At 38.9% G+C, this 27,601-nt stretch overlaps 1 protein-coding gene across 3 annotated transcripts in view; it reads left to right on the top strand.

Moving 5' to 3' along the window:
* The window catches only part of SMAD1 (SMAD family member 1), a 77,990-nt gene that overhangs the window by 37,133 nt on the left and 13,256 nt on the right, over positions 1-27,601 (top strand). For all 3 annotated transcript variants that reach the window (XM_017534669.2, XM_037740548.1, XM_017534677.2), the window contains exons 3-4: positions 21,741-21,998; positions 24,436-24,552. In XM_017534669.2, the coding sequence (XP_017390158.1) occupies positions 21,741-21,998; positions 24,436-24,552 (375 nt within the window). The remainder of the gene's footprint in view (positions 1-21,740; positions 21,999-24,435; positions 24,553-27,601) is intronic.

Genomic DNA, 27,601 nt, shown 5'->3' on the forward strand with positions numbered 1-27,601 from the left:
CACATTGCCAGAATTGAAGAGTCATTTCCCCCTGTAAAGCCTTATGGAGCACACCTGGATATTGTTGTGAACTCAGAAAAAGGGGGTCTGGGATTCTAATCTGTATGGAGACATAGCTCAACACTGAATTATTTTGAACTTTGTCACTATTTTACCTCTGATGAAATATCTCAAAGAACAGTTTAGCAGTTTAACACATTAAGTCTCCCAAACTTGGTGTTTTCTGCTGAGGTACCAATGACTCTTGAAAAAAACTCCAAAATTGAGAATATTTAGAAGGTTTAGAGTAGTGGTTTTCAAAGTTCTGTAGACTAATAGCATCAGCACCATCTTGGAACTTGTTAGAAAAGCTAATTATTATTTTTAAATTGAGAAATAATTGTATATATTTGTGGAATAGTGTTATGTTTTGGTACATGTGTACATTGTGGAATGATCAAATGAGGCTAATTAACATACCTGTCACCTCCAATGCTTATTTGCTTATTTCTTGTTTGATTTTTTTGAATTTCTTTTTTCACTGCCTAGTCTCTGAAACTTTTTTTTTTTAATTAGTTTTTCACCATACTTATTTCTTTGTGGTGAGAACATTTAAAACCCACCCCTAGCCTGGGCAAGATGGCAAGACTCCCATCTTAAATTTTTTTTTTTTTTAAATTAGCTGGGCATGGTGGCATGTGCCTATAGTCCTACCTGTTCAGAAGCTAAGTCAAGGGGATCACTGGAGCCTAAAAGGTCAAGCCTGTAGTGAGCTATTATCATGCCACTACACTCCAGCCTGGTAAGAGGAGAGACCCTGTCTCCCACTCTTTTAGCAACTTTGAAATATACAATATATTATTAACTATAGTCACCATGCTGTGCAGGAGATTACCAGAACTTACTCCTCCTAACTTAAGGTTTATACCCTTTGACCAACATCTCCTCTTTCCATGTTCTCCACTCCCTGCAGCCTCTGGTAACCACCATTCTAATTATACACTCTACTTTTATGACTCTTTTTTAGATTCCACATGTAAGTAAGATTATTATGCGGTATTCCTGTGCCTGGCTTATTTCACTTAATAATGTCAGCCAGGTGTCACAGTGACAGTTTCCATTTTTTAAGGCTGAATAGTATTTAATTAAAAAAAATTTCAACATCAGTAATCAGGGAAATGCAAAAACTGTAGTAAGATATACCTCTCACCTGTTAGAATGGCTGTTATCAAAAAGATGAAGGATATCAAGTGTTGGCAAGGATGTAGAGAAAGGGGACAGCCATTTTGGAAGATAATATGGAGGTTCCTCAAAAAAATAAAAAATAGAACTACTGGCCGGGCACGGTTGCTCATGCCTGTAATCCCAGCAGGTTTGGGAGGCTGAGGTGGGCGGATCATAAGGTCAAGAGATCGAGACCATCCTGGCCAACGTGGTGAAACCCTGTCTCTACTAAAATACAAAAAAAAATTAGCCAGGTGTGTTAGTACACACCTGTAGTCCCAGCTACTCGAGAGGCTGGGGCAGGGGAATTACTTGAACCTGGGAGGCGGAGATTGCAGTGAGCCAAGTTCGCATCACTGCACTCCAACCTGGTGACAGAGTAAGATTCCCTCTCAAAGAAAAAAAAAAATAGAACTACCATATGATCCAGCAGTCTCACAACTGGGTATATGTCCAAAGGAGGTGAAACACTGTGTCAAAAGGGATGTCTGCATTACTGTGTTCACTGTAGCATTATTTACAATAGCCAATATATGAAATTAACCTAATTACTCATGAGTGGATGAATGTGTAGAAATGCAAAATTCTTAAACCCTTCCGCAGACCTACAATACTGAATCAAACTCTGGAGATGGGTCTGTGTTGTAACAAGTTCTCCAAGTGAAACTGATACTGCAAAAGTTTGAGAACCACTGGTTTAAGGTATCCAGGCAAGTCAAATCCGATTGTCTAGATGAACTTGTCTTGAATTCAAAAGAGATGCTAATGAGCTAGTCCTTTAAATTTTCCAGCATTTTAAATTTTGCATGTTTGGATACAGATAGCAAATTGACTGTTCTTTCCATAATTTTCCTTCTGATATTCATTAAGATTAGCCCTCTGACAAAATGGGTTAAGTTGTCTTTAAGTGGATGGGGAAATTGGGGAGAAGGCCATGCTTTTGTTATTCTGCTCAGTGCAAGTTTTGGAATTGTTCTTTAGAGTGTAATATCTCCATTTCTTTGACCAAAAATAATGTTATGGACTGGAGTAATTGTTGTATTTCCTTAACCTATGCCCTTTATTTTCTTATGAATAAAACGGTGTAAAAAATGGTAGTGTGGAAAAACAAACTTATGGAAACACTTTGCTGCAACTTGTATTTATTATAGTTAACAATGACAAGTGTGCAAGGAGAAAAACCTTCCTTTTGTTGAAATTTACTGCTTTGTCCATTACTGAACAATACATCTTTGGGAAAGTAGAAAATGTTAGGAATTTCTTTTTCTGCAAATGTGTAAACGCTTATAGGAAAGAGAAAGTTTGTGGAGCTTCTGAATACTATGACCCTACTGATGATGTAACAGGTGGACCGTTTACTTGCACTTTTACTGGCCTTCAGAATCAAGGCTACTTATTAGTGGTTGAATTAAATGTAGGGTTTATTTTTTCTTACCAGAGTAAATGCTGATAGTGGTTAAGGAAGTCATCTAACTGTGGTATTTGAGAAGACCATTCAGTTGCTATCTGCTGTTATTTAAAAATGCCTTAATGGAGATTACCTGCCATTGGCGTTTTTTTTTTTAATGTTTTTTACATGGTTCTTGAAAATCATCTTCTGCACTTTGAACTTAGTCAACTTGAAAGGGCATATTAAACCTGAGCTTGAAATTCTGAGATTTCAGCTTTGAACTTGAAGATAACATCCTGGCGTTAGCTTCCAGATGCTTTCATTTTCAGCATGCTGGCTGCCAGCTGTTTAAAATTAAAGTTCATATAAAATCCTCTTCACCTGTTGACTGAATGCATGTTTTCACTCTTTGGCAGCCTCAGTCACTGTGTAATTCATGTCTTGGTAAATTTTATCTTGAAGAGAAATTATCTTAACATTATAGAAATGGAGAACAGATTCATTCTCACCAGGGGCTAAGGAGAGGAAAGAGGGGAAGGGGAGTGGGTGTAGCTATAAAAGGGCAAAGTCAGGGATCCTTGGGGTGGTGACGGCCGTTTTCTGTATCTTGACTGTATCAATGTCAGTATTCTGATTGTGATAATTCTGTAATATTCTGCGATAGTCTGTAATATTCGGATTCTGTAAGTGGGATTTCTCTGTTATTCTTAAAACTGCATGCAAATCTACAATTACCCTGATTTAACAAATGGTTTTCCATAAAAAAGCAGCCACTTCAGCTCACACTAGTGCTTTTCCTTAAAATAGGCATTATACTTTGGCATGTGGTGAAGGTGCTTTTTGTGCACTTTCCATTTTGTTACACAAAATATTAAAAAGACAAGAGTGGAGATTTAATAAAATTAATATTTTAAAAAAACAAAAATGAGCCGGGAGCCATGGCTCATGCCTGTAATCCTGCCACTTTTGGAGGCCGAGGAGGGTGGATCACCTGCAGTTGGGAGTTCGAGACCAGCTTGACCAACATGGAGAATCCCTGTCTCTACTGAAAATACAAAATTAGCTGGGTGTGGTCGTGCATGTCTGTAATCCCAGCTTTTTGGGAGGCTGAGGCAGGAGAATTGCTTGAACCTGGGAGGCAGAGGTTGCAGTGAGCCAAGATCACGCCATTGCACTTTAAGCCTGGGCAACGAGAGTGGGACTCTTGTCTTGATGGCATGGGGGTGGGGTGAGGGGCATAATGGAAGTCTTTAAAAAATGTCTTGCTTCACTGCATTGTGAATGTGTTTTTATATGACATGTCTGTGGTAACGAAAAACTTCAGTCTAATTGAAGTTTTTTTTTTAATGTTTTAAATACTTGGGATTAATTAGCAATAATATTAACTATAAAAATTACAATAAAGCATTATGCCTTGTGTTCCTGCATGTCTAAATTGCTTTTCATTCAGACATTTAAAGCACATAATAAATGAACTCCTTAGGAATAGTGCCTGCCCCAGAAAGATAGCATGTAATTACAGTACTATATGCTAACATGAATAGAGGTGTGGACAGAGACAGCAACTAACACTTACACGCTAGACAGGGGCTGCAGCTAACTCTTACACACCCAGGAGTCACCACAGAAAAGCCTGCTCACTTAACCCTGACACATACAACACGCTGTGTTGCAGCCTATGTGGTGAAGGAATACATGTTTGTGTATATTTCATTATTGTATGTCTACAATAAAATACAAAAGAATTACGAATAAAATAGACCAGGGAAAACAAAATGAAAGATCAAAACTAAGGAAAACTAGCACAAAGGTGTTTCATAGGAGTTACTGTAATACAAATGTACTATGTATAGTTACATGTTTATAATCCTAGCCTGTATGTTTCTCATAATGGCTTTGGTGTGGGGGAGAGGTTTATGTATTAGTAGCTTGGAGATGAAGGAAGAAAGTTTCAAGAGTTATGAGATACAAATCAGTTTTTGTGCTTGAAGGGTGGGTTCCAGGCAGAGCCACTGAGACGCTTGTAGAAGCTTCTAGCAGGAGGGGTGCCTTAGGCTGGGGAGGGTGCCCACTGGCTTTTGCAGTTCACAGTCCTCTCAGGGCTCCATTCTTCAGTCTACATGGGAATTCTTTTTTGGCTTTTTGTTTTGGTTTGTTATTTTGAGACAAGGTCTGGTCCTGTTACCCAGGCCAGAGTGCAGTTGCGCAGTCATAGCTCACTGCAGCCTCGGACTCTTGGCTTCACGGGATCCTCCCACCTCAGCTTCTCAAAGTTCTGGGATTACAGGCATGAGCTACCATACCTAGCCTGGAAGTTCTTTTTTGAAAAAGCACAAGATCAATACCTAGATTCCTATCCACACAGCCAAGTGGACATGGAGATAAGACAGTGAACTCTCACCACGATTTTATCATTTGCATTGGCTTATGTTTGATAATTTTATCATTGTCATCTATAATATTACTAGAAACAGATAAAATAATATAGTTATGAGCAGGATTTTATACCCAGATCTTTTAGTGGATTCCAGTGTTAAATCGTAGGCAAAATGTGAAGCTTGTTATTTTAATTTTTTTTTTCCCTGAGGAACTGTTCTTAAATGCATTATTTGTGGCATTTGTTTTGGGTTATTAATTGATGAATAGATAGTGTTTCAGCAATTACTATATGTTACTTTTACATGAATTGTAAAAGTGCATAAATTATTATACATTGATTGAAGCAGACATCTAGACAACTACAATGTGATTTGTTTCTGGGCAGAATTTTTCTATTGCCAAATTAATTTGAAATTTTAAGACAGTAGTCTATAGATCATACAGAGTACCTTTCTCATACTTTTGCTTTCCTGATCTTTATCTTCTGCTTTATTATTTTTCTTCTATTTCTACAGTATTAAGTGGGCAAGAGAAGATATTTTCAGATCTTTCAGATTCAGTTAAAGTGCAGCTGTCTTCCATCCTCCACTGCTAGTTCATAGAGCTGAAAGAACACCAGCCAGCCAGCAGCTGTTAAAAAGAAGACTAAAAAAAAGTGGCTGAAGAAAAACAGCGATTTTGAAAACCATAGAAAAACATTTGTCATAATATTTTAAATTAAAAGAAAAAAAAAACAGGCTAATATTTCCAAGACTAGCTTTGGGTGAAATAATAATTGAGACCTCCTGAATTGTGCTTTTTGGCTTGTTATTCCCACATGTGGATCATCCTGAAGCAATGATTTCTTGTAGATTTGAGGAAGTTTTATATGTGGTTGGGGTTGGGAGGAGTCACAGGTGATTTGCCCCCTGCGGGAGTGCCCTGTGGCCTTGCTGGACACTTGGAAAGGGGAGAGAAATAGAACGGGATGGTTGCTTATGTAATGATCTCAGGGTGATTAATTTGGTTTTACTGTCAGCCTCTTTGGTGCTAGATATCAAAAAATCAGAGAACAGACCGGAGATTGCTTTCTCTCAAATATATGTTCTATCTCCTTGCCATTTTCCACTCCAAAATGCAAATATTCCCCTGAAGGACTAAGCGTCATGACTAATAAGCATGAATTAGCCAGATCATTAAAACTCTTCCCTGATATTTGGAAAAATGAGATTTGTTTAGGGAGGAGATGGGGAAGCAACAAGGGTTTATTTGTTTTGAAGAAGCAGAGCTGGAGGATTTGAAGCAGCTGTAAGGTGGATACCATGAGCTCTGTGGTAAAAATCTAAGAGGGCTTGCAGAATAGTAGAGCTAAAACTCCTACATTTTGTTAATTTGCCAGTTTGGTTGGCGATTGGCGTAGTTGTTTGATACTGGTGCTGAATCTAGTTTGAACGTCTGCATGCAGACTCTTTTCCCCTGGGTTTGGGCTTGGCTGTTGTGAGCCGGGCCAGGCCTCCCTGTGTATGGGAGATGGAGAGAGAATCACGTGCTGCTTGCCCACTCTGCTTTCCTAATTATCATTGCCTTCAGTCCTCGACGGGATTTCTCTAGCCCTGAAGCCTGACCATAATACTCAATTGTAGGTCTGTTCTACATAAAATTATGTAATGAGAGGTAAATGTAACTTCCTTGATAAAAATCTAGGGTCTTGGAAACACATTCTGTGGCTTAAATAAAGATTTAGGTCAACAAAGGAGTGTTTGGCAATTTCCTCCAGTTCTCTAAATTGTAATGTTCACGCTCTGGAATCTTAGCAGGTTTTAAAAATGGAAGATCAGGTTTATAGTCTGCTATATCACCACCTTGGTTCTAACACAGCTCTCCAAGAGATGCTGCTGTTCTTAGTTCTTTACTCTTTCACGTGAAAAAAGCCATTTCTTATAGAAATTGTGTCCTGGCATGGTCTAGCTTATGTAGTCACATATCACCTTCACTTGACTAATTGCCCAGTTGCCTTTCTGGGATGTCAGTCAGAATAAAGTAAAAGAAGATGATTTTATAAGGAGTATTAGGACAGCTCATTGTAAACTGAAAATAAACATGTAAATGATAACAGAGTGACATTGCCTTGTATGTTTTCGCCTTTGTTTCCCTGTAGTTTCCCTATCAGTTGTAGCTAGCTAGCTAGCATTGTAGCAGATTCTGCAGTATTTTTTTCTGTGACAATATCTTTCTTTGAGCACCTGAGAAGTTTACCCAGGGTATGGTGGTGTGCTTGACAGATACTTAAGTAAGATGATCAAGTTGGGAGAAAAGTTGTGGATAAATGTCTATTCATATACTTACAGCTTTTAAATAGGGAAAAATGATACCTAATCTTAAAAGGTTATTTAAGAGAAAAATGATGGAAGCATGTCACAAAGACCCAGGGGCCAGCTTGTGACAAATCTGAGACAATTTGATCAATAGAATAATTAAGGGCAGAAGTGAATTGTAGTTGGTAGAAAAACAGGAATCCACGCTGATGATGAATGGGGTAGAAGGAAAAGGTTTTTGCTCACAGTAGAATGCAGTTGCCAACCGTGGAGTTCTTTAGGATATTCTGAACCATAAGGCCATTTAAAGGAGATACTTATTATTCTTTAGTAGATCAAATATGGTAGGGGAGAATCTAGGATTAGAAGGCCTGGACTAAATTTTGGCACTTGATAACTTTGACCTTGGGTTCGTTATTTGTCCTCTTTGAGCTTGTGTTTGCTAACCCATAAAATGGAGGAGTGGTTACATCTACTTTTCAGAGTTGTGGTGATGATAAAATTAAATAGTGCATATGAAAAGGCTTTATGTACTAATGCATTCTTGAAACAATGTGACTGACATAGTGATACAAGAAACATCACTTCTGTGTATCTTTCTTAGAATAAAAACAAAATTTGTAATTTGAACAATTTTCACCAAATACTCAGAAAACAAGTGATATTGTTAGAATAAAAATATTAACAAAGTTAAAATAGTGACTTGTTTTTGCTTCCTGTGTGCTGGACACTGTGCGTATCACTTACCAGCTATTCTCATTTAATCCTAACCACAACTGCAGGAAGTAATTACCAATGTGACTACTGAGATATAGAATTTGAGTACGTTTTCACACAACTTGTATCTGGAGAGCCAGAATTCAAATTAAAGTCTGACTGCAAAATCCATGATGCTAACCACCGTATTGTACTGCTTCCCAAAAGAAGTATTTTCTTTAATCAGTTACAAAAAGAAGGGGCATCCGGAGTTTTTGTTAGTAGAGCATGTGATCTGTGATCATATATGCACCAGCTACATGAGTTTTGGGTTGTGAGTCCGCATCTGCCCTTTAAGTGTTTATGGAGCCTTGTGTTTCCCATTGATCAGTAAGGTTTTATTTTTATTTATTTATTTAGAGACAGAATCTTACTCTGTCGCCTTCGCTGGAGTGCACTGGCGTGATCTCGGCTCACTGCAACCTCTACCTCCTGTGTTCAAGTGATTCTCCTGCCTCAGCCTCCTGAGTATCTGGGACTACAGGCATGCACCACCACGCCCAGCTGCTATTTTTTGTATTTTTTAGTAGAGATGAGGTTTCACTATGTTGACCAGGCTGTTCTTGAACTCCTGACCTCAAGTGATCCACCCACCTTGGCCTTCCAAAGTGCTACCGTGCCTGACCATAATGTTCTTTATTAGATAGCAGGTATCTCATTTTCATGGAACATATTTAATTGCATCAAATATAAACTCAGAATAAGCTGAATGTAATTAATTCAGCTGCAGTTACAAATTAAGCAAAGATGCCTGGAAGACACCTGGGTTAGCATTTACATATCAATAGTGCAATAGCTGATTGGGCACCACAGGCTAACTCCTTCATGTGTGATGATGACTGTCCCTCACTGAGTGCTTATAGAACTTTGTTAAAACTAACCTGTGCAACATTGGGAGACACCACAGCACAGTGGCTAAGAACTTGAATTGTGGTGCCGGGCTGCCTAGGTTTGAATCCTGTCTCCCTAGTTATTGATTATGTATTCTCTATCTCATTCTCTGTATCTTATTTTCTACTTTTATAAAGTTGAGGGGTAATGCAGTGCCTAGGATCAGAGTTGTTATGAGGATTATGTGAGTTAATATATGGTACAGCTTGGTCTGTGGCACTTGGTACACACATGTATAAGCACCACAGTAAAAGAAAATCTGAGAGGTACTATTATTCCCATTTAAAGGTGAAGTTTAAATAGTAAATTGCCCTAATTAATTGGCTAGTAAATAATTAAGCAGAATTTCCAGTTTTGGAACTGAGAAACTAAAATCTGCTTCTGACTGTTGTTTTACTTCATGTGTGGCTTTTGAAGGTATTTTTTTCACTTGATGTTTTTAGCTTATACCTTGAATTTTTTTTCTACCTCTAACAACTTTAGAAGTCTCTAATAACATAACACCTTCCTTCTGTGGAAGCAAAGCAAATAAATGCTTGGCAAAGGAAAGGAAGCTACTGGGGTAAGAGTGGGAAGAGAAAAGACAGAGAGATGACTAGGTTATTCTCACAGTGCTGTTAAGGGCTTGCTATCCCTTTGGGGAAGCTGAGGTGAGAACTTATGCCACCTAATTCATACAGCTAGGACCCTGGGCTGTCTTGATCCAAAGCCAAACTTTTTCCATGATACCATGTCTCTTGACAAAAAAAACTGAACACTGTAAATTTTCTGTAAGCTTAGTATAAAGCCATGCCAGCCTTTTCCATGTCATTTGGATTTATATCTGTATACTATCAAAGAATCAGGACCAACACTGTGTAGAGTTTTTTATAAGTGAAAGGGATGATCTGTAGAAATTTGACTTAAGATGAGAAAAATTGAAGTTCAAGTTCCACAGCTACTTAGTGACATAGATAGGGCCAGACACCTAGCTCTCTTGCCAGTGCAGTTAGTAACCGTTCATCTTCCTGTAGCTAGGCTGTATTCACCCCAATGAAGGTTTTGATTTGTTATACTTGGGATGAGGTAAAAAATCTGCCTTTTAAAATAAGTATCTAATTCAGGTGCAGGGATTCTGAGGGCTGAACTTTAAGAAAGGCTGGTCTTTATGAGCCCATTTATACTAGAAAGGTCAGGAATAGCAAAACAATTTACAAACATATAGTAATTGAAAAAAAGCATTCATTCAGAACCTATTAAGTGTCAGACACTGGTTAATTCAAAAGAAAGAAAACCAATTCTACCCACAAAGGCATTATGATCCAGGTGAAGAAAAGTCAAATTAGCAATACAACGTTGCAGATGCTACTTCAAAATCTCTGTAGGGCATACTGAGGCACAAGGAGGAATTGTTTTCTACTAGGTGGAAAGACCAGGAAAGACACCATGGAAATGCTGTTAGAACTGAGACTTGGAAATATGGCCAAGTAAGCAAAGGTGCAGAAATATGAAACTAGCAGATGAAAACTGCAAAAACCCCCAAAGATAGGTTGCAGCAGGAATCTGAACTAGGTCATGGAGTCATAGCAGATGTTCTGTGGGTACACAGAGAAGGTATTTTTCAAGAAAATCATCTGTGGCATACAAAAAGAATCATTGGCCTGGCATTATCGAGGAAGTTGTATTCTCAGAAGTTGAGTTAGATTTAGATGAATTTTAGGTAAATTTAATGGCTGTCTTTTAAAGCTTGATAATGTTACTGAATGAAATTCATTTCCTTATGTCAAATTGTTTTCACATATTTGTCTATTAATATATTTGTACTTAAGAGTAATTATACTCCTAGAAAATACTTCAGCGTTGCTACCTTTAGGCAAAACTGTCATACCTTTTAAGAAGATCTTCCCCCAAAAAACTAAACAGAAGGATGGACAGAGAATTTAAAAAACAACTTCCACAATCTCTTTCCAGTTTTATAGTACTAAGTGATTGTCTAGTGGTTATGAGCAGACATTGATGCACATACTGGCCCCCAGTTAGCAGCTGTGTGACCTTGGATGGGTTACTTCGCTAGGCTGGGCCTGATCCTTCTCCTGTAAAACAGAGATGACTGCTGTGAGGATTTAGTGATAGACACTTTTCCCTATGGGCAAGGACAGTGTCTGTCCTGCTGACTCATACCTGCAGTGCCCTGCGTGATGGACACATACATGGTACCCAGTGAACCTTATCTAATATTTCAGATCCTTCGAACTATCACCTCATCACCAATAAGCAAAGAAAGTGCTACCACTCAGGGATTCAGGCTGTTACATATTTTCATTAAAATTTAACCTCTATTGAGGTTCCAAGAATCATTTCTTCAGTGTAAAATTTCCCTGACATAGCCTGAGGTAAGGAATTTTATTTCATAAATGTGTATAGTATTAATTTCTTAGCCTTTCTGGTACTTTCTATGTGAAGTGTCTCTGTTTAGAAGGTCACTGAACACACTCTGTTGGGGACATCTGTCTCATGTAGACATCATATTAGGCACAGCTGCTCTGGCAGCTTGCCCTCCCCTTCTCACAAGAATTGACTAGTTCTGGAGCAGCTGACTAGTTCTGGGGCCATTCTTCTACTAGCCCTGGGCCTCCTTTCTGCTTCTAGGCAGCCTCACTGAAATGTCCTGAGATTCAACTTAGATGCCATCTGGGGCTGGACTTTGAACATTATGAAACCCTAGGTGTACATGAGCAGCATTCTCATCAATCAGAAGACTTGCAGAATTTAGAGCAGGAAGACCCAGTGGAGAGCAAGTTTCTTACTCTTGTGTGTGAGGAAACTGAGTCCCTGAAACATTAAGTGATTGGCTCGAAGTCACAAAGGTGGTTCTCAGAGTCAGGACTAGAACTCAGGTGTCTTAACTAACCCAAATGCCTTCTCCACCTTGTCAGAACTAGAAAGCATTTCTCTACTGCCAGTTAACAAGTAGCTTGTGTCCATTATTTCTACATAGACAAACATGTATCAGAGCTCTCTTGTGTGTTTAAAAAAGAAAAAAGCTACTTTTTCACGAACATTTGGTGGGTCACAGCCCACAGGATTTGTCAGACTTAGTCTCATTACTAAACTACTATACCACTGACAACTTGGTGATAGAATTTCAAGCAGCATTTAAAAATCTTAAAAAAGCTCTCACATGCAGAGTTTACGGGAATCCTTTCCAGAGCTCAGTCCCTCTCTACAATTTTAACTGTTCTTTTTCATTCTTTTCCTTGTACCTTAGCAACGCAGAAAAGCTGAGTGTAATAGCAGAATCACAAATAACTCTCAAACTTTTACTTTCTGAAACATTCTTAATTGGGTTTCCCTGTTGACTGGAAAAGGGTTTTTATTTTTATTTTTAACAGAGATGTACAGTTTGAAAAGCAGAGCTGCATCACTGAGAAAAGGCAGAAATCTGAAGATATTTTTTCTCATGAGAGAAAAGGAAAAGAGGTCAGGAAAAGAAGATAACTTCAGCCTTTTAAAGACATAACACAATTAGAGATTTTCAAGTGGGTGGAGAGGATTGGTGAAATCACCTAGGGACCTTTTTTCAGAATGTATTTGAGGGGTTGGGGTGGGAGATGAGATCTGGTTTTTACCAGGGTTAGAGCTCCTAGGATACAGGAATGACATACATAGTCTGATTTTTAAATAACTCAAAAGAAATTCATGTGTACAAAGATATTTTAATATTGGGCTCCTCTTTGAAAGCAGATTCTTATTCAAATTAATCAACAGGAGCAGCCCTCAAAGACAGAAGTCCCACACTTCAGCCATTCTTCGACGTTACCAAGCAGGGGTCACCCTAGTGCACCAAGAAAATGGTTCCCCGAAATAGTCTATGTTCCCATACTTGTTTTGCACAAAATAGTAACAGCCCGAGACATAAAGCAAGTCAAAGGGAAACACTGCTCACCCTCTCTCCCTTCCTTCCTGTTGGTGACCTTAGTTGGGCCTACAGTTTGCAAATCCTTATTCTTCGGGCCGGTAAACCTCTCACCCAAGAGATGAGAATGGCACAAAGAAAGTGTGCTTAAACATGAATAATTATCTGAATGTTTCTTCTTTCCTTTTCCCCTAATAGAAAACATATTTTAATTATTCTTTACTGAAATCTTGCTGAAATAAAAGGAACATGAAGTGGGGGTAAAGTGAGATACCTGGGAGAGAATCACAGCATTGTCCAGGATTCCACACAAAGAGAGAGGCCTGGGCTGTGTTATTTCAGAGCAGCACGTGTGTGTAGGTTTAACCCAGCCTGACTAACTTCCATGTGTCTCCTCTCTGCCACATTATTACTTCTTTCTAGGGCTGGCAGCTGTTCCATACCTGTCTCTTTCCTGAATTTAGTCAGTCATTGCTTATAGTTAGGATGAACATTTATTGTCCAAGCCAGGAGGCTCAAAATTGACAAGTCACTTATTACTAATTACAACAGACAACAGGTACAAATTGGGACTCTCCCAGGCAAGCTAGAACGTACAGACACCCTACTTATACAGTTTCAGGCTGGGTGTGGCGGCTCATGCCTGTAATCCCAGCACTTTGGGAGGCTGAGGCGGGAGGATAGCTTGAGGCTAGGAGTTTGAAACCAGCCTGGACAACATAGTGAGACACTGTCTCTACCAAAAAAAAGAAAAATTAACTGTGCATGGTGGCAGGTACCTGTAGTCCTAGCTGCTCAGGAGGCAAAGACAGGAGGATCTCTGGAGCCCAGGAGTTTGAAGATGAATTGCTCTATGATCATGCCTGTGAATTGCCGCTGCACTCCAGCCTGGGCAGCATAGCAAGACCCCAGCTCTAAAAATAATAATTGTTTTTTAAAAAAGCAAATGAGGAAGTTTTTGTATGCACTGCTGTGGACTCTGTGGTAATAATTACCAGTTAGAAGATACATTGGAGGAGAAGCCTCATTTAATCTCATTGAAAATAGCAACAACTTGATAAATTTAACAAGAAATGTACAAATCCTATATGTAGTGTTAGGAACTGAGTTGTATGCCCCAAAATTGATATATTTAAGCCCTAACCCCAAGCACCATAGAATATGACTGTTTTTGGAGATAGGCCCTTTAAAAGAGGTAATTAAATTAAAATGAGACCATGAGCATAGGCCCTAATGCAGCCTGACTGGTGTCTTTATAAGAAGAGGGATGAAACATGCAGAGACACCAGGAGAAAAGGCCATGTGAGTACACCCTGAGGAGGCAGCTGTCTACAAGCCAAGAAGAGAAGCCTCAGGAAAACCAACCTGCCAACACCTTGACTTTGGATTTCCAGCCTTCACAGCAACAGTGAGAAGATAAATTTCTGTTGTTTAAGCCACCAGTCTGTGGTACTCTGTTAACGGCAGTGCTAGAAAACTAATATAGACAGTACCTGTGGAACACAAAAGTGGGCTTGAACAGACCTTCCTGTGTCTTCAGAAGGGCATTTCAGCATCATCAAGATATTAATCTTCACTTAATTTATGAATATAATGTGACCTCAATAAAAGTATCAGTAACTTTTTTTTCTGGAGGTAAACAAGGTGGTAACTGAAGTCATATGGAAAACTAAGCATGTAGACAAAACACTGAAAAAGAACTGTGAAAGGGGCTGGCCCTATCAGATATTAAAACCTCTATGAAGCTTTTATAAGTAAAACAGTGGTACTGGGGCACAGGCTAGAACAGGATGAAATGCAGTGGAATTAAATATCTAAAAGTAGACCCAAACATTTATGGAACTTTTGTTTTTTTAAAAAAAGTGGCAACTCCAATCATTGGGACAGAGATGGGCTTTTTGATGAATGATACTGGGTGACTGGCTTTGCAGAAAGATAAAATTAGATCCATTCCTCATACCACAAATAAAACTAAACTCCAAAGGAATCAGATCTAAATAATGAAACTTTATAGGCACTAGAAGTATGCATGGATGAATTCCTCCTTATAATCTGGGTATAGGAGAAGGCTTTCTAGGACTCAAAAATCCATATACAATAAAATAAAATGTTGATAAATGTGACTACCAAAAAATATACATAAGCAAAGTGAAAAGACAAATGACAATTGTGGTAAAATATCCACAACATATATCACAGGCTAGTATCTCTAGTATTTTGTTTTTTTAAATGAAGGATGAAAAGACCAAAAATGGGCAAAAGACATAAGCCAGCAGTTCACAGAAAAAGATAGAAAAGCGCTCTCTCAAATATATGAAAAGACAATCAACTATCACTATAAGAGAAATGGAAATTAAAATTGCACCAAAATGCCATTTCTTACCTCTCAGGTTGTCAGGATTCAAAAGCTTGACAGTCTTATTCTGGAAGGTATGGGAAAAAGGGACTCCTATGTGACAGTGCAAAATGGTGCAACCATTGGGAAGGGTGCTTGACAATAACAAAGTTATGTCAGTGTACCCATTCGCCCAGTATTTCCACATCTAAGAATTTGCCCTGAAGATACACCTTTGACAATGCAGTCATTGCACTATTACATTTTATAGTAAAATATTGTGAAATACCTACATGACCAGATATGGGAGATTGTTAAATGAACTTCGGTTATTACCTGTCAAAACACATGAGGAAGACCTCTCTGTGCACTAATATGAAGTTATTTCTCATGTATAGATGAAAAAAGCAAAGCCCAAAAGAGTACGTATAGTAGGCTACTTTTCTTTTTTTTTTTTTTCTTTTTTCTATCACCAGGCTGGAGTGCAGTGGCATGATCTCGGCTCACTGCAACCTCTTGCTCCCTGGTTCAAGGAATTCTCCTGCCTCAGCCTCCCGAGTAGCTGGGATTACAGGCATGTGTCACCACGCCCAGCTAAGTTTTATATTTTTGGTAGAGATGCGGTTTCACCATGTTGGCCAGGATGGTCTCGATCTTCTAACCTCATGATCTGCCTGCCTCGGCCTCCCAAAGTGAGTAGGTTATCTTTCTTTTTAGCAATAAAGACAAAATAAGAAAGCATGCATTCATCTGCTTGCTTTTTTAAAGAAAAAACACAGGATAAACCAGAAAAAAATGAAATTGGTGACCCTATGAGGACGTTAGAACTGGGGGACTAAGTTAGAAGGGACAGTGTAGGGAATGTATTGTTTTGACTTTAAAATCATGTTATTATTGTCTGTATTTGAAAAGTAAAATCAACAAGAATGAGAGGGGGAACTCCTAAAACTAAGTGCAAACAGCAACAAATGTATTCAAATTAACTAACAAGAGAAATTGAATAAAATTTAAAAGTAATAAAATAACACTGAAGAGGGAGATAAACCCAAGTAAATTTTGAATGAATTTGAATGAACCCAAGTAGTTTATATACAAAAAAATTTTTTAAGGAAAGTAAACCCCAAACTTGTCTTAGTAGGTTTATTTTATAATTTCTGAAATTTTTTCAGTGTATTGTAGAATTAAGCACATTCATAAATACTTTGATGTTGGTAGCCAAGGCTCTTACTGTTGAAGTAAGGAGACAGAGATATGAAATAGAGAAAGACAAAACCCTACGGAGCTGGCTTATGCTTGGATATAACAGCATAACTCAATTTCCAGTACATACATGCACACACATAGGGCTTAGAATTGGTGTGACTCCAGTAGACATAGAGAACACAGCCAAATCCCATATTTTGGTTTCTAAATACCATTCCTTACTAAAGGGAACAACAGATTACAAGGACTGGCCGAAAGGGAAGGTAAGAGATAAGCCTGTTGTTCCAGAAATTAACAGATACAAAAAAAATTGGGGCATGCTAAAAAGGCACAGGGTCTAGCTTGAACAGGTACCAAATGGCCAAGTCTAAGACGATATGACCATCAAAATGGTTAAGGACAGTAATAGATTATACCCATTGACTAAGACTCCATGAAGCCATACTGGTGACTATTACAGATATGCATATAGATACATGAGAAGATGGAAAAGCACTTCCTCATATTAGAATCCTGACTAATAATGAAGGAATATGGAGTTAAAAGTCACCAGTTCGCAAGCATTAGAGCAAAAATTTATTCAAGCAAAAATGGATGCTAAATATAGGGGATAAATCTTGATGAGGAACAGGATATTTACACAGTCTCATGGTATCTCTACTACTTATTAATTACAAAAGCAAGGTTAGTAACTGTCTACAATGGAAGAAATGTACAATACCTTAACCAGGTGATCAAGATTAATCCTCAAACAGGCAAACACATTGTGTGCTTCTGTATGCATGAACTGAGAAAGGAATAATACCTCTTACATAGTAGTCTAACCAAAAATCTCAGTTTAATCACGGAAGCATCAGAGGGACCCAAATTGAGAAACAGTCTGTAAAATAACTACCTGTATTCAAAAATGTCAGTAGCATGAAAGCAGGAAGGGAAAAAAAAGACACTGAAGAACTATGCCAGATTATAGGAGACAAAAGAAATACAGCAACAAAGTATAATACGGGATTCTACCTTAGGTCCTGTATCAAGAAGTTGCTACATAGGACATTGTCGAGACAGTTGACAAACTTGGAATATGATTTTATATGAGATAAAATCATCAATGTTAAATTTCCCAAGTCTGATAACAAATGTGTGTATGTACGTTAATGTTCTTTTTGGGAGTTACTCTGAAATGCCATAGGGTAAAGGGACATGTATGTTATCTGCTCTCAGATGATTCAGAAAGAGTGTATATGTGTTCTGGGGTGGGGGAAGGGAAGAGAGAGAATGAATAAGTTAATGTGGCAAGATGTTAAAAACTGGTGAATCTGGGTAAAGGGTATTTAAGTGTTCTTTGTACTATTACAGTTTTTCTGTAAGTTTGAAATTATTTCAAGATAGATTAAATTTTTTTAAGTTTATAGAAGTTTTTATAGCTGCCTTGAACTGGAAACAACCCAAGCATTGGGTTGTTTTTTCCCCCCAACCCAAGTATTTCTTAGCGGAAGATAAAATTGTATCGTCAAATAAATTGTGGTTTATACACATAACAAGATGCTACACACACAACATTGGATGAACATGCATTGAGGAACGCGTATGCAGATTGTTAGCTGGGGGAGCTGAAATACGTTGCCCTTTGCTGTGGCTATTGCAGAGGCTGGTTCTTCCTCCCTGACTACCCCCATCTGCAAGTAGTAGGAACAAGTAAGTCTCCAGTTCTAAAACTGTTAGGAAACAAGAGCTGCCAAAACAGATGTTCCAGTAAGTGTTAGATGGGTACAAAAGTTACTGCGGTTCTTGCCATTAAATGCAAAAACCGTAATTATTTTTGCACCAAGCTTAATAGACTCTGCATACATGTTGTGGGAGGGAGCGGTCCTCTGAAGGATAGAGGAGATGAAGAATTGGTTCTAGCTGCTGTCTGGTGCTACGTTTGTGGGAAGGAGTTTAGGGGTCAGTGTTTTCCCCTTTTAAGGGTAAGAATCATAATTGAGACCATAGCCAGATGCCTGTACAAGGCACATAGGGAAATAGTAACTCAAGTTACAGCAGCTAAAGGAAAAGGGAATGTTTGTCATTGCAAAGGTAATTGAAAGGTGTTGGGCTGTTTGGGAATATAAATTTTTATTGGCATTGGGGATCCTTATCAGGAATGTTTCTTCGATAAAACAAAGGTATTTTATGGTTCAGATGACTATTGAAATATCTTTCAATATTTTCAATAAAAGCACAAAGAAATTATGCTTTTAATGATTTGATTTGGGAAGATTCCATCACCGTATTAAAAAATACATTTATTATATATTCAAAAGATTTCTTTTTTTTTTTTTTTTTTTTTTTTTTTTTTTTTTCACTCTGTCGTTCAGGCTGGAGTGCAGTGGCACGATCTTGGCTCACTGCAACCTTCGCCTCCTGGGTTCAAGTGATTCTCCTGCTTCCACCTCCCAAGTAGCTGAGATCATAGGCATGCATGCCTGGCTAATTTTTGTATTTTTAGTAGACACGGGGTTTCACCATGTTGGCCATGCTGGTCTTGAACTCGTGACCTCACATGATCTGTCCGCCTCAGCCTCTCAAAGTGTTGGGATTACAGGTGTGAGCCACCGCGCCTGGTCTCAGGAGTTTATTTAAGTAGGACAGCTGCACTTTGTCTCTTGTCCCCTGTTGGGACAGGAGCGGGACAGGAGCATAGTTCCCCACATGGGCCCTCAGAACCAGCTCAGCACAGGCAAGCTTCAGTAGGAAGGCCAGGCTGGTGGTGCGGAGGGCAGGAAGCAGCCGCAGTGCAGGGCCTGCTGTCCTTTGGCATGTGCGTGCCTTTCACCTCTGCGGTCAGGAGAGACCCACTCTGATTTCCTCCGCAGAGCAGCCACCCAGCAGCTACATGCGGGACACCCCGTATGTGAGGAGTCCAAGCAGAAGCTGGGACACAGGAAGTTGTCCAGGTGAGAGATGATGGTCCAGGCCAGGGCTGATGGAGACCTGCACTGGGGTTCTAACTTTATATAGTGGCCAGGTGCAGTGACTCACACCTGTAATCCCAGCACTTTGGGAGGCCAAGGCAAGTGAACCACTTGAGTCCAAGAGTTCAAGACCAGCCTGGGCAACATGGTGATACCCCATCACTACAAACAAATAACCAAATCAGCTGCGTGTGGTGGTATGCACCTGTAGCTCCAGCTTCTTGGAAGGCTGCGGTGGAAGGATCACTTGAGCCTGGGAGGTCAAGGCTTCAGTGAGCCGTGATTGGGCCACTGTACTACGGCCTGATGACAGAGCGAGACTCTGTCTCCAAAAAGAAAGATGATAGAGCTAAAGTACCAGAGAACATGATGAGTTGTGCCGGAGAAATTGCATAGGTTTCATTTACTGAGTAGGGAGAAGGCTTGCAGGCGGCAGATTTAGGGGCATTCAGGAGTTCTCTTTAGGCCATGGTAAGTTTGAGGTGCCTTTTGACATCCAAAGGGTGATGCTGAGCAAATGGTTTGTAGCCCTGTCTGGGACTTAGATACAAGGACAGTGGCGGAGTTATTAATTTTCAGTGTCATCGGAGTAGAGATGGTAGAAGTCAAAGGATTGCTGTCCGGGTTTCCTGTGACTGTCATAGCAGAGCACACATACCAGTTGATATAAAGCAACAGCTATTTATGCTGTCACAGTTCTGCAGGCTGGAAGTCCAGGACTGGGTGTCAGCAGGAGCATGCCCTCTCCAAAAGCTCTAGAGGAAAATCTTTCCCACCCTCTTCCCACTTCCGGTCCATCTTTTGTGTGACGGACGTCCTCAGCCTGCAGCCGTGTTGCTCCATCTCTGCCCCGCCATCAGATGGCCTTTCCCCTCTATCGATGTCCAGATCTTCCTCCTGCATGAAGACACCAGTCGTTGGGTGAGGGTGAGGGCCCACCCTGCTCCAGTATGACCTCATCTTAACCTGCTTTCCTTTGCAAAGACCCTATTTCCANCCGCCTCGGCCTCCCAAAGTGCTGGGATTACAGGCGTGAGCCACCGCGCCCGGCCTCAAAAGATTTGTTTCTAAAGAATCAGGGAAGTCAACAAATCTGATGCTATTGGATTATGTAGGAGTATAAAATATAGCACATGAGAAATTTTAATAGTTTTTTAAAAACCTATTTTTATCTAAAAAGCAAGTTTCAGCTCATAAAAAAGTGATAATCCAAGTGTTAAGAGAACTTTTTACTGTAAAACTGATATAAATTATGCATAGATTCCCTGGAAAGCCCTCAGAAGTCTGCTAATTCCTAATGCCACTAAATATTGTTTCTTTGGGAAAATATATTCTGATTCCTAACTACCAACAATAATTATAGGTTTTAAATCTCTCCTTTTTCCTCTCATGGAGTTTATACAATGGGTTGTTTTCCTCTTCGTATCTGAGGCCACAGGAGCAGGAGGGATTGCAAAGGCCTTTATTAGAGTATCCATCCGGTGACCCTGGCAGAGAAACTTAGGATCTAACCCTGGGATCTGGCTAGGGCTCTGTAACTGACTGTTAGCCAGCCCTGCCTTTCTAGGATAATTATATTTATAGTGGCTTTGCCTCAGGTGGTTTCTGGAAGTTGATGACCATGCCAATTATTAAGTCCTTAGGTTCCTAACATAGAGCATTTAGGAGTAACAGGAGTTGTTTTCTTTGCTTCTCAACAGGTGCCTACCTATTGGGCCACCTTTATACCTTAAGTTTTCAGTTCGCAAAATGTGGATTGTATAACCTGTTTCTTCCTTGGCCTCTCAGGTGGTGTTAAGGATTATTGAAAAGTGGATAAGATTCTTCGAAAAAAAGATATTTATAAAGTATGACTCCTAGAACAAGATACAACAAAAATCCACAAAACACCTTATATTTTATATAATTGTCTATCTTCATGGCATTTAAGTTTTTTATGGCTCACTGATTTTACTTATTCAGCTTTATTTGCTATGCTGCTTTTTTATGTTAAACTAGGGTGTCAGCTTAAAACATTTGTGAATAATTCATAACATTCAGTAAGCATTAACTGTTAAATGTGAACTCTTGTCAGCCGGCCTATGAAGTATAATTGTCAATGGCGATAAACAATTATGCTTTGGTTTTTAGTGAATGAAAAAAATAAAGAATGAGGGAACCTTAACACTTTTAACCTAAAAGATTGTATTTTGCCAACTTTCCTTGGGCAATTGGTGAATACTGCAAATCTCAGGCATATGTCATCAGTGATTCTAAAGGGATTGTATTTGTTCCTGCATTTGTTCCTGAGATTAAAATTGCTTTTCATTTGAATGATGCTTTTGAGTTGGCAGCAGGGCAGGGATCAGATAATTTGTTGTCACAAATTTTTACTTTATTGTGATGTAATTATAGATCATCATTCTCATTTTTGTTTTTTCTCTTTTTCTCCTTCTTTTTCTAGTCCTTCCTCCTGTGCTGGTTCCAAGACACAGTGAATATAATCCTCAGCACAGCCTCCTAGCTCAGTTCCGTAACTTAGGACAAAATGAACCTCACATGCCACTCAACGCCACTTTTCCAGATTCTTTCCAGCAACCCAACAGCCACCCATTTCCTCACTCTCCCAATAGCAGTTACCCAAACTCTCCTGGGAGCAGCAGCAGCACCTATCCCCACTCTCCCACCAGCTCAGACCCAGGAAGCCCTTTCCAGATGCCAGGTAGGTTGAAATGTTCAGTGTTCTGTGGTCAGATCAGTTAGTGTTATCACGGTGTCACAGAGAGGCTGGGTCAACCTGCAGTAGAGGGAGCTTTTCAGCCCTGGTATATGACACAGTGCTTCAGCACTTTCTGGGTACGATTTTTGGAGAAAGGAGACCTCATAGCCAAGTAAGCAAATGTCTTCTTTTACTTGTCAGTCACAGATGCTTGAATAAGCTGTATTTTTCCCTTCTTTTTAAAAGGTTTTGAAACAGCTGCAACCTTCTGGGAGTGGCATAATTGTTACAGTCTTTACTCTTGATAAAAAGAAAAATAGTATGTTTACACATTTGCTCTTATGAGAACACAACCTCAATTAACATCATTTTCATACATGGAGAAACTCCTGTTGTAAGTGCAACCTCAGAAAAGATATTTCCTGAGGGATCACACCACTACTTAATTAAATTTATTTAAATGATGATGTAATCCCAAGAAACACATATTTGAACAACAAAGGAATTAGAACAGAAGTACTGGAAACCATCTGCTTGTTCAATTTAGCAAACACAAAAAACAATTATCTTCTTTTTTTAGACATAACTAATGTCGTAATGGTTATCAAAATAAATGATTAAAAACAGGTTAATGAGCAAGCATCTCCAAAAAAAAAAAAAGTGCCAAATTTCTTGCCAATAGACCTTAAGAAGGATACCCTAAACAAAAATGTACTTAATATCTATTAATGTTTTAGGAAAAGAAAATGATTGGGCATGTATGTTTATTGGGCTGCTTGAAATGTTTTTACGTAAATTTGAATTTAATATCAGTGCTAGGCCTTCAAAAATTGACAAGTAGTCCACACTTTATACTGCTTCCTTTTATTTATGTATGTATTATTTTCTTTTATTTAAATCTCATTTATTTCACATTGTTTTGTCTGTTTTTCACTCCAAAGCTGTTTGGGATGAGGGTTGGGAGATAGACTAGTTTAAAAATCAAACTCACTGGCGACTTCTGTCCACCTCACCCCCTTCCACCTCACCACTAACCTGTTTGATGGGCAGGTTAGTGGTGAGGAGACACATTTCAGAAGACTTTTGAGCAGTGGCAACCCCGAGTGGCCCCAAGATTGAATTAAAGGTTATTGCTTGAATTTACACTTTGTTTCTAGGTGTCAGGGATTAAGGTAGGCCAAGTAGCAGAAAAATGGAAAATAGTTGCAAGGGATGGGAGGAGGTGCTTGTAGGAATAGTAGAATAGTATCAATAATTATCGGGTTCCTCTTGGTTATGCTGTTACCGTAAGTTGCCAATGAAATTTTCACCAGCTTCTTGGCAGAAATTCATTGATTTGGGCTCAGAGGAGGCTCTTTGTCTTTATTCCTGGCTTGAGATAAAGCCAATTCAGGCTTACAGCTGCAGGGAAGAGGCTAAATTAAAAGAAGCTGGAGAAAGGGCAAAAAAGACATCCAGAGAAGGTCCCAGTAGTCCTGTCTCAGTACTGTGAGTCGTTGCTTGTTGGCAGCTGGATGTAAAGTTACTGGATTGGGATTCAGCTGGAGAGTGAGTCTTGGAAATCACTGGGGCTCTTTGAAGGAACAACATGAGTTATTTGTATTTGACAGTTGTTCTGAGTGGTCTTGATTACTTACCCAAGCATTCACGATTCCCTCAGGTAAAATTTTGTCTCCAAGGCTCTGTCATGTATGTCAGATGGGCTCATGATAGCTAGTGAGGAACTTGCTTTTGGGTAGAAAAGAGCTATTTGTGAGAAACCTATACCTTTTTTTTTATGTTAAGAAAATGGAAGACTTGTGTTAGTATTCTTTGTTGAAAAAATCATGTTTGCCTCTTATTTCCAGAAGAAACATATACACAAATTCTGAAGTAGAAGATAGCTGTGATAAACTGATTCATTTTCTTTTCTGTTACTAGGGATTTAAAAACTAGTGATGATTTAAATGGGTAGGGAGAATGTGGTCCTAACAGATTGCCTAAAGTCATGAAAAATTAACAGTTCAAATCAATAGGCTATAATGAAACTCAGGTAAATTTCCTAAAAGCCCATAGATTTAATGCAAAAGACCCTGAAGCTCCTTTTCTTAAGAAGTCCAGTGAAGTTTGCAGAGGTTTTCCTCTACCAGTGAAACTGAAATGTAGTGGTCCTCTCAAAGCAGAATAAAGTATGCTTAAAATACTCTTCTGATTGGATAGGCAAACAGCTTCTGGAACTGGCTTATAGTATAATACTTTTCCTCCCACTTAATTTTCACAAAAATGTATATGATTGTGGCATGATTAATACTTTTTAGAAATTGTACATCAAGGCCAGTGCCTGTAGCCGTTAGTCTTTTAATGGGGAGGTTGAAATGGCAACTTGATCTCTTAAGAGTTTCAGTACAGAAGAGGATATGTGTTTAAGGGTTAAGAAATAACTTCTTTCAAAACTTTGTAGCTGATACGCCCCCACCTGCTTACCTGCCTCCTGAAGACCCCATGACCCAGGATGGCTCTCAGCCGATGGACACAAACATGATGGCGCCTCCCCTGCCTTCAGAAATCAACAGAGGAGGTAAAACCAATTGTTACCTCTTCCCTTTCTTAGAGTCTAAAGTTTATCTGTCCAGATGTTACTTTCGCTCACAAATTTTTATTAGTCTTTAAAAAGAGAGCTATTTGAGAAAAATAGAGCCCAGTGATAAGAGAAGATCAGTAGAATTCCTTCAAGTCTTTCATTTAAAGAACAAATACACTGACTTAACTAATGAAGACCTGAGAATGATTTTGCAGTCATCTGTTTAGGTCTTTAATACTTATAATTTTTAACTGATGATGAAAATTTTTTTTTTTTTGAGACTGAGTTTTGCCCTTGTCACCCGGGCTGGAGTGGAATGGCACCATCTTGGCTCACTGCAACCTCTACCTCCTGGGTTCAAGTGATTTTCCTGCCTCACCCTCCTGAGTAGCTGGGATTACAGGCCCACACCACCATACCCAGCTAATTTTTGTATTTTTAGTAGAAATGGGGTTTCACCATGTTGGCCATGCTGAACACAAACTCTGACCTCAGATGATCCGCCCACCTCAGCCTCCCAAAGTGCTGGGATTACAGGCATGAGCCACTTCACCCAGCTGAAAAGAGTATTTTTAAATGAACAAAATGGTATTCAGAAACAATAAGCATAATAGAACTGAAGTAGAGTTTCACTGGTGGTTTCCAAAGTTGGAAGTTGGTATAACTGGGCTGTCCAAAGGCTTTCTTTTGTAATTAAGATAGATACTCATAAACCTCATCTATTTTTCAGTCCTTATGTATGTGTAACTACAACTGGAACAAACTAATAGCATTTCTTTCTTGCTGTTTGTTTCTAACTTTTTTAGTAAAAGAAATTGAGGCACAAGTTTTACCTCTTCTCAACCTGAAGAACTTGCAAGCAGTAATGAAAATTTCTTTCCCCCTTTACTAAAGGGTGGATCTTTGATTCCAGCACTATATTATCCTTAGCAGTGCTGGGTGGAGGATCATTCTTCTAGCTCTACATAGACAAGTAGAGTAGACTTAAGTGAGCAGAGAACTCAGGTAAATAAGTCTGGTAGAATCTCTGAGAATTTGTTAGAATCCACAGCCACACTGGCAAATAAAACTGTTCCTAAATAACCTCTCATGAAAGAAGGTGCGTCACCGCTGCACTCAGCACATGGCATGGGTCATGCAATTTGTATAATGTTGATGCAAATTGAAGTTAAAGTGCAGTTTGATTACTAGGCATGTCTTATTTCATTCTTAGTGCTTTTTTATTAAAATAGGAGTTGCTTATATTTTTGAGTACTTGAAATTGATTTTGTCTGTATGATACATTATACAATGGTAGCTGCATGTCATTATACATTTGTCCAAACCCATAGGATGTACACCACCATGAGTGAACCCTGATGTAACCTATAGACTTTGGGTGTAGGTCTGTGGGATGAATGTAGGTTCATCAGTTATAACAAATGTACGACTCTGGTGGGGAAGAGTTGTACATTTGTTAACGGGGGAGGCTAGGAAGGTGTAGGGGGTTGGGGGGCATATGGAAAATTACTTTACCTTACACTCAGTTTTGCTGTGAACCTAAAACTGCTCTAAACATCAATTTAAAAATTGGTGATGAAGGCTGAGTGCCATGGCTGTAATCCCAGCTCTTTGGGAGGCCAAGGCAGGTGGATCACCTGAGGTCAGGAGTTTGAGACCAGCACGGCCAACATGGTGAAACCCTGTCTTTACTACAAATACAAAAATTAGAGGGGTGTAGTGGTGGGTGCCTGTTGTCCCAGCTACTCAAGAGGCTGAAGAAAGAGAATCACTTGAACCCAGGAGGCAGAGGTTGCAGTGAGCTAAGATCACACCATTCTACTGCAGCCTGGGCAACAAGAGCAAAACTCAGTCTCCAAAAAAATAAAAATAAAAACAAAAGTTAGTAATGAACTCAAAGGACCTTTCTTAGATGTTCAGTGTAATAAATTGGAATGTACACCTTTTTAATCAGTATAATTTTAAAATCATTTTTATTGGCTTCATATGTTATGGTTCCTGATTATCTCTTGAACATGTTATCAAACGTAATTATAAGTCAACAAACACTCTCATTGGGGAAATAGCCTATGTCTCACACATCTGTGGAATTTATATTTGGGGACCAGGATAGCAGGAGAGAATAGGCACAAAGTACCTCGCTATTAGGAGCATGTGGACCCAGTAACTATTGTTGCTAAGCCCAGAATGTCTGATTTCAGGAAACAGATCTTTAAATTGCTTTAAGATTTTTTTCATTTAAATAGTTTTAAATTTTTTTGCCTTTTTAGTTTATAGTCATTTAATATTTTCATGAGAAAGGAATGTTGGCCTTTTTTTTCTTTTCCCCTTTTTTTTCTACTTTTCTTTAACCTTTGGTGATTTTCTTAGAGCAGGGGTCAACAAACAACAGCCCACAGGACAATTCAGCCCACTACCTGTTTTTGTAAATAAAGCATTATTGGACCACAGCTATATTTATTCATTACATATTGTCTGTGACTGCTTTTGTGTTACAAAGGCAGAATTGGATAGTTGTGATAGATTATACAGCCCATAAAATCTTTCTGGCCTTTCACAGAAAAAATTTATCAACCTCTGACCTAGATGAATAGTATTTTGAAGTATCCTGGTAGTTGATAAAAGCCTTCTGTTAAAATGCTGCAATCTGCTTTAAGATTTGTAAATCACTGAAGTTTTGTTCTTTGAAATATAGCAAATTGATACGGTAGAGTTGCTTAGCAAGCGGGGAAGATAGTGTATGTTTTTAGCTAACTACTTAAGTATGTAAAGCAACTAACTTATGTCTGGGCTTTTTAGTGAGTATTTTCCTTGTTTTTTTGGTGTGTGTGTGTATATGTATGTGGTGTGTTTTTCTTGTTGTTGGTTTGGTTTTGTTTTTACCAAATTCTAAAGTAAGTGCATTTCAGTATTTGTGAAATTTGATGTTAACAACACAGAGGTGCTTCGTCCCTTAGCAATTATAGCCTGGGCTTCTGATGTGGACTTTCTTTTCTTTCTCTTATTATTCTGTACCCAAGACTTCATAAACCCCAGATCATTATAT

Source organism: Cebus imitator, unplaced genomic scaffold (genome assembly GCF_001604975.1).
Source record: "Cebus imitator isolate Cc_AM_T3 unplaced genomic scaffold, Cebus_imitator-1.0 Scaffold4, whole genome shotgun sequence".
Classification (NCBI taxonomy): Eukaryota; Metazoa; Chordata; class Mammalia; order Primates; family Cebidae; genus Cebus; species Cebus imitator.